The sequence below is a fragment of the Otolemur garnettii genome, unplaced genomic scaffold (assembly GCF_000181295.1).
Source record: "Otolemur garnettii isolate 467f Iridium unplaced genomic scaffold, OtoGar3 scaffold00249, whole genome shotgun sequence".
Lineage (NCBI taxonomy): Eukaryota > Metazoa > Chordata > Mammalia > Primates > Galagidae > Otolemur > Otolemur garnettii.
The window spans coordinates 450,120-457,760 of NW_003852644.1; the positions used below are offsets into that span (position 1 = coordinate 450,120).

The 7,641-nt window shown below is 58.3% G+C and overlaps 1 protein-coding gene across 1 annotated transcript; it reads right to left on the reverse strand.

Moving 5' to 3' along the window:
- Positions 1-2,979: 2,979 nt before the first annotated feature.
- PNCK (pregnancy up-regulated nonubiquitous CaM kinase) lies at positions 2,980-5,424 on the reverse strand. Its single transcript, XM_012813201.1, has 10 exons — positions 5,333-5,424; positions 4,999-5,130; positions 4,510-4,584; positions 4,293-4,431; positions 4,006-4,129; positions 3,757-3,832; positions 3,554-3,666; positions 3,391-3,469; positions 3,222-3,309; positions 2,980-3,120 (listed from the first exon to the last, which is right to left on the reverse strand). Exons 1-10 carry the CDS (start codon positions 5,398-5,400, stop codon positions 2,980-2,982), a joined length of 1,035 nt encoding a protein of 344 aa, XP_012668655.1. The 5' UTR covers positions 5,401-5,424.
- Positions 5,425-7,641: the final 2,217 nt, after the last annotated feature.

Below are 7,641 nucleotides of genomic sequence, written 5' to 3' on the forward strand. Positions count from 1 at the left end.
TCCCAGCCTCTGCCCTTAGTGAGTCCCCTGTGACTGAGCTCCACCTCCAGGCTCTCTGCATCTCCTTTCCTTGTTCCCCACATGGCCCAGACATGTCTTCCAGCCACCAGCCCTGCCCTACTTCTGGACTGTTCCTCACACAGAATGCTAGCCAGGTCTTTATAAGGCCCCAGTTTCATACTCTAGTTCCACCACCATGGAAAGACCTACCATGTTTGTCTTAGTTCCCATTTTACAAAGCCAAAAATTGAGGCACAGAGAATGGTAAAAAGCAACACAAAGGAGCTGTGAGGGCCAGCTCCAATCCAGGGTGGTGCCCCCAGCACACGATCTTTCTCCTTAATCACATTGATAGTTTCCTTCATCAAAGGGAGGGCGGAAACAACTCCCCCTTCTCACCCATTCCACACTCAACTCTGATGTCCAGCATGACCTCACTTGCATGGAGGCAGGCAGGATGGTGCTGTGGAGGCTGCAAATCAGTCGTGGCTCTGCCACAGGCTCTATAGCCTTGGCTCAGTAACCTAACCACTCTATACCTTGGTTTCCCTGTACACAACATGCAGGTGATGTAGTAGCCACCTCACAGGTGAAGTTCAAGTAGGCACATGTGAAGCTCTTTGAAGCAGTTGATGTTGGCATGCTTTGTAGTAGGTGGACAGCTGTGAGCCTAGATGGTGTGCGGTCAAGAGAAGGGTGAATAATCAGGCACTGCTCCTCTGCTTTCATGCCCCTCAGGCACCTCAAACCCACTGTGTCCAGAACCAATGTCATTACCTCTCCCCCAGAGCCGCCCTCTTGAGCCCTTCTTGCTGAACATTCCACCGCGAACCCCTCTTTCACCGCCCTGAGTCGCTGCGCTGGAACAGGACCCACAGCGGCAGCTAACCCAGCTGGGCAAAGGCAGACTCCAGCTGAGACCCCTGCCATGGCCCCCACTGCTCCAGACCGAGGCCCCTCCTACCTGTCAGGTTTTGGTCCAGCTAGTCCCTCCAGCTCCAGCCTCAGTGCCCCCGCCATCTCCCCAACACACACACACACCCTCTGCCTTGGGCTACACGAGTCCTGTCTCCTGGGTCGTGCACCCACTGCGTAGGGGACCCAGCCTGCCCTCCTCGGACGGGAAGGTCTCAGAGAGATGGAGGGGTGCCACCGCTGCTTGGCCCGAGGATTTCCCTTCTTGCTCCACTCCCAACTGAGCGCTAGTAAAGGATTTGCAAGGCTGCCCAAGTGCCGAAGGCTCCAGACGCTGCTAATGGACTTCTAAAGATAGGATGGTGGCGAGCCCTGCTGACGGGACACTGAATTGCACCCTGTGTCCGGGCAGCCTGGAGCTGGGGGCCCAGCGCAGCAGAAGCCACCTGGTCCCATTCCTAGAGTGGAAGAGCTGCCCATCTCTGAGCCAGTGCCATTATCCTCCGGAAGGCTGGCTCTGGCACTCCTGCTTGGAGCAGCCAGCACACTGCCTTCCCTTTGAAGATCATTCTTAATAATCCTGGTAAAGCTCACTCTCCACTAGAGTGCCCAGGGCAGGGTAGGCTCCTGGTCCCATGGGCAGCACCAGGCAGAGTAGGGGCCCAGTCAACATTTGATGAACAAAGAAAGAACAAGCAGGTGTCATGGAAGCCCAGTGAAAACTAAGAAGGCAGCAAGCAGGGCCAACGACAGGGATGCTGGCAAAGACATAGATGCCAGCAGATGACAAAGCTCCCCGGTGGGGAGGGGCAATAAGAGGCAGGACAGATTGTTGGAGGTGAGGAAGCCATGGGACTAGCTCACAGGGCCCCTACAGAGGCTAGGCATTGGGGAGACCAAAGCCTGGCTTAAGAGGTGCTGTGAGAGATGCTCGCTGTCCTGGACAAGGAGTCCCTCTCACCCCCTGACCCTGGGGCCCCCCCACCTCTCTTCAGGACAAGGTGGTGTCTGGCCAAGAAGAAGGAAGGGATGGTGAGGAGGCAGCAGCTGCAGAGAAGACAGCCCTGGACTCGGGTCACCCTCCACCCACCTGTGAGTCCTTCCCAGCCCCTCCCTGGGGCCTCAAGCCCGTGCTGCTCGGGCCCCCATTCAGTTCCCTCCTACCTCCTCTGCTGGCAGCCCATTTTCTCCCAGGACCCCATGGCAGCACAGTCAGACCTCTAGGTTGGCAGAACTGACTAGCCAGCTGCCATGTGCTGGGACTTTCTGTGTGTTTAGGATGGGACAGGAAGCTCTTGGACAATTGAGAGCTCGTCTGCCCTGATGTGAGGGAAAGCAGAGGTTTGGGTGGCAGCGGACAAGTCAGTGTGGCACAGTCCTTTTGTTTCTTTCCCACAAGTGATTCTTGTCACCTCCACACTTGTCCCACTCCCAGCTCACCACTGGCCCATTGCTCTGTCCATCTTTATTGGTTTTGTGGAAAATGTGGAAGGGACTGAAGGGCCACAACACAAGCAGGGCAGCCCACAACCAGAGAAGCAAAGGCATGAGCCCTACAGCCTGCTGCCATGCGGCCTCAGCTTTGGGGGGCAGTGGCTACAGGGGAGGGAATCCACTACTTCTGGGCAAGGGCAGAGTCTGGGGGCAGACTGGGAAAACATCCACATCTCAAACTCCAGCCAAGGCCAGCTCTGGGGTCAGGGGTGGGAGAGGGGACCAAAAGAACCCAAGGGAAGGAAATCGGAGGTCAGTCCACTTGGCCACAGGATCTGCTGGGGGGAGAAGCAGAGGGAAGGGGATAATCAGGAGCTGCCCTCCACATGTCTTGTACCCCCCACCTTGGTCCAACCTTGGATCTCACAGGGGCTCTCCCCCTACCACCTTGCCCAATGTAAGGTGCCCACTGGCCTTCCTGGGGCTTTCGTTTTGTCGTACCCTCTGCCCCAGCTCTCTGGGCTATATGAACCCCCTCCTTAGCTCTCAGCCACATGGAGCACCGCCACCAGCTAAGCCCTCCCTGGAGCCAGCTCCCAGGAGTGGGGGCCCATCCCACATACCTGGGCATCACCACTCGGGGGGCTGGCCAGCCCGGAGGCCTCCTGGGTGGCTATGTCTGGCCACTCCCTGCTTGGGGGCCTCCTCACCCTCTGGGCTCTGTCCCAGCTTACGGATGTGACGCAGAAATGAGGTTGCATTAAATGCCCGCTGTGGGATTAGAGAGAGGTCAGGCCATTCTCAGGACCCAGCCCCAGGATCATGAGGCCCACACAGCCACTGGGAAGCCAAAAGTCTCCCTCCATGCTGACCTTCCAGTGGGTCCGGGCAAAATTCTTCTGGATCTGCTCACTGACTGAGCCTAGGATGTCCTTGTCCAAGGCTGCATCCCCAGATATCCTGGGGAAAGGCTGGAAATAAGTGGTGGGTGTGGATGTGGTCCCTCTAGCCTTAGGACAGCTTGGCAGAGGTCCCACTCACCAAAGATGCTGTAAGGCCTGTTGGCAGGTGAACCTCTTCTGGGGATCTCTCTCCAGAAGGTGCCGAATGAAATCTTTGGCTGGAGTGGGAAGGCTGGGTCAGCCTGCCCTGTCCCACTCCCTCCCCGTCATCATCCCCGGGCACAGGCCAGCCTCAAGCTCACCTGATTCTGAGATGTCATCCCAAAAAGGAGAGTCAAACTCATAGCTGGCCTTCAGTATCTGGCTGAAGAGTTCAGGGTCGCTCTCATCATAGAAGGGGGGGTACCCACACAGCCTGGCACCCACAGACAAATCACCCAGCTGCCCCACCTTCCCCAACCCAGCGAGGGCAGACAGGAGATGAGCCTTCCCAGTGGTCACTCACAGGATGTAGGAGATGACACCCAGGGCCCATACATCCACGGCCTTCCCATAGGGCTTCTGTTCCAAAAGCTCTGGGGCTAGGGGCCAGAGACAGACAGATGAACACATGCACACCACTCAGCACTGGCTCAGCCAACTAGAGCCCAGGAATGACCTACCTGAAGGCAGCGGGTTACAACAGCCTTCACAGCCTCCCGGGTTCTCCCAACCTCCTGCCACCCCCAGTGAGCCTCAGGGTGCCCTGCCTCACCCACATATCCTGGGGTCCCACAAGCAGTGCCTAGCATGTTGCCAGCCTGGATTTTGGAGAGTCCAAAGTCAGAGACCATGATCTTGGAGTCCTCAAAGGGTGTGGCATAGAGGAGGTTTTCTGGCTGTGACACATGGGTACCCAGAAAAGGCCAGGTCAGTCCTGGGGTGGCCCTAGTGCTAGGACAGGGTAGGGGGCTCAACCCCCACATTCCCCAAGCCCTTGGTGGAGAGGGGTGCTTGGAGAGGCCCTAGCCATGAGTCTGGGGAGACAGCCAGGACCAGCACCTTGAGGTCCCGGTGCACGATGCCTAAGTTGTGCAGGTAGGAGACGGCATCAAGGACCTGCCCCACCAGGTGGCTGGCATCCTTCTCTGTGTAGGAGCCACGCTCTGTGATGCGGTCAAACAGCTCACCACCTGTCACCCTGAGGGGAGCCAGGGGTTCAGCTGACCCAGCTTCAGCCCCTACCCCAGTCCCTGCAGCCTGCCCCAACCCTCCTCACAGCTCCATAGCCAGGTAAAGGTGGGAAGGGCTCTCGTGGACGTCCTCCAGAGCCACGATGTTGGGGTGGCTGACCCTGCAACAGCAAGAAAGAGCCCCTTGTGGGCTGCCACAGGCCCCTCCAGGACCACAGCAGAGGCTAGGAGTGCTTCATCCTGGGCCTCAGGACAGCCCTTGGGCCCTCTCCTACTTCTCCTGGTCCTCCTCCCCAGGCCCTTCCAGAGGCCACCCTTGCTGGGTCTGGTGGGGAAGAAAGAGCCCCAACCACAAGCCCAAGCCTACCTGGGGACACACACTTCTAAAGCCCATTTGGAAAGTGCAGGTCCATTAGATCAACCCTCTAATTTTGCCAGTGGAGACATGTAGGCCCAGAGAGGGGAAGAGAACTGCCCCAGACCCCCCAGAAGGTTGATGACCAAGTATGGACCAGAGCAGAGGGCACATCTTGAAAACTAAGGGCCAAGGGGCTCCTCTTATCCCCGATGCGCACCTGCGAAGCACAGCGATCTCATTCTCCACCAAGGCCTCCTTGCCCCGGAGGGCCTTCTTGGGAATGCACTTGAGGGCCACAAGATGTGCAGAGCCCCGTTCCTGGGCCAGCACCACCTCAGAGAAGGCGCCCCTGCCAGAGCCAGAAGGTGGGAGGCAGGAAGAAAGCAGGGAGAGGGAGAGCAGCCGGAGGGGTAAGTGCCCTAGGCTTGAAGAGCCAGGCAAGCCCTCCCTGTAGGATGCCACCGCACCACCACACACCATCTCTCTCTCCCTCTCTCTCTCTCTCTCCCTCTCTCTCTCTCTCACACACACACACACACACACACACTCACGAGCCGAGCTTCTCCCGGATCTCATAGACGCTGTTGATGTCCTCCGTTTGTTTCCTGAGCAGAGGCATGTCTGGAAGGGTAGGGGAAGATGAGGGAAGGCCCCCTGGACAAGGGGCAGCACCTCCCCATCCCAGGCCAAGCCTAGCCTCAGCCACCCTCGTCCCTCCGCCCCTCAGGAACACCCCGCAGGAAGCTCCCCTCCCCCACTGCCCAGGTCCACACTCCCAGATGGATCCCTCCCTATCCTAGGTTCACCTCAGCCATCCAGTCCTCCCCCACTCTGAAACCTCATCAGCGACCGGCGCCTGACCACCCTTTCTCCCCTACATCAGAGCCAGCTCGGTTGCTTTCCAGAAGGCTCCGTACACCCCCGCCCCTGTCTCTTGGGGCCCACCCCAGACAGTTCCCCACCCCACCCCCGCCAAGACCCACCACCCAGGGCGCAGAGCCCACAGGCACGTGCCACCCAGACCAGCAACCCTCTGGAGATGATCCTGTGACCCCCGCTCACAGCCACCTGCCAAGACCGCGGCCACCCACGCGGCCGCCCAGACGCAGCCTGGCCCTCAGCGGCTGGAACCAGAGGCACTTGGGCAGCCTGGTCCCACGTCCCGAGCGTGACCGGTGTGCACGGAGGCACCCGAGGGCTGGGGCGACTGTGGCCCGGAGTCTGGAGCTCCCCGCGTGCGCGCCCCGAGGCGGCAGGTGTAGAGGAGCCGCAGCGTCGCGTTACGCTGTAGCCGCTGCGTGGAGCCCCCCACCGACCCCGCCTCTGTCGCGCGCGCCCCCGCCGGCCACCGGCAGCCGGGCACGCGGTGGCTGAGCGCAGCCACGGCTGCAGGGCGCCTGGTAAGGCAGCGCCTGGGCTGCTGCGCTCTTCTGTAGCAGGCGGCTCCAGCAGCTCCAGCCCCCACAGCCTGGCCAGCCAGCCCCAGGGCCTTTGCACCAGCGCTGCAGCCGCCTGAAGGTCTCTCCACCCATATGTTGGTGTGACTTGCTACTTTCCAGTGTCTGCTTTAACGTCCTTTCTGCAGACAGGCGTCCTGACCATTTGGTCTGAAACAGCCTCCTTCGCTAGTTCCCAGCCCCTGCCACCCCATTTGCCACCTTGACTTCAGCACTCACTTGGCTCTCTCTGCCTCCACTCTTAGCCCCTTACCCTGATTCTCTTCTCCACCCAGCGGCCAGAACATTCCCTTTATTGAGATCATGTCACTCTCCTATAACTATCCATGTCACTCCAAGTCAAAGCATGAGTCCTTACAGTAGCCTCTTCCCCTCTGTCCTCTTCACCATGCAGGCCTCCTAACCTGGCCCTCAAACACACCACATGGGTGCTAGCTGTTCTCTGCACTCACCACCCACTGCCTGGAACTCTCTTTGCTCAGACAGCTGTCTGGCATGTTCCCTTGCTCTGTCAGAGTTCAGCTCCAATGTCACCCCTCAAGTGGGCCTCCTTAGACCCGTCCCTGCTGAATCTCCAGTACATAACCTGCCTGGTCTCTAGTATATAACCTGCCCGGTCCTTACAGCATCCATCACCACAAATGGCCCTCTTTGTCTGGTCTTGCTCACCAAAGAAGTCACTCCCAAACTGTCTCTGCCAACCCAGCCCAGGGGAGGTGCTCAGGAAATAAATGCTGGGTGACTGACTTCAATTCTTCATCCACTCCTCACCCCATCCAGCCCCACTGAGGATCTGACACCCCTCCCGGGCTGGGGTGTGGGTGCAATGGCAGGGGTACATCCACAGAAGCCAGAGTCACAGGGGCTCTGCCAAGTTGTAGGCTCCAGGAATGGCCTGCTGCATACCAGTCTCCAAAGCAATCTGCAGGCCCCTGGCAGAATGCAAAGGCCCCATGTGGTAGAAAGGGCCTTTTAACATCATTTTTCCAGACCTCACCTCCCACATGTACTCTGTCCAAAAACTGGGAAATGTGAGAAGGCCCCTGCCAGATCCTGCCCTGCCTTTCCCAGTCACCCCTCCCAAGTCCCCGCAGGAGGCTCTAGGGGCCCTAGTTCTAATCCCCCCTGCTCCTCTGGGAAAATGAAGGTTCCTGGGACTTGCATTTAAGAAAAGAAATATAAGGAGGGGACTGGAGGAGAGTCCTTTCTCACTCCAGCAATGTGTTCTGTGTGTTTATGGACACCTGACTGTTACCAGAATGTACAATATACCAATGCAGCTTTGCTTAAGCCAAAAGAAACATTATCAGAGCTCCGTGGTCATGGGTTATAAAAAGAAATCGAATCACCATACATATATTTGTGTCTCAGAGAAGTATGATGGGGTAAGAAAGACTGCCAAG

Bases quoted from the DNA above. Each gene is read 5' to 3' on its own strand.
- PNCK (XM_012813201.1), bottom strand. From the start codon at position 5,400: ATGCCTCTGCTCAGGAAACAAACGGAGGACATCAACAGCGTCTATGAG. The intron at 3,667-3,756 runs GTGAGTGACCAC...TGTGGGTGCCAG, and splicing joins GGTGTCATCTCCTACATCCT to GCTGTGTGGGTACCCCCCCT. The intron at 3,310-3,390 runs GTGAGTGGGACC...GCCTTTCCCCAG, and splicing joins CAGGCCTTACAGCATCTTTG to GATATCTGGGGATGCAGCCT.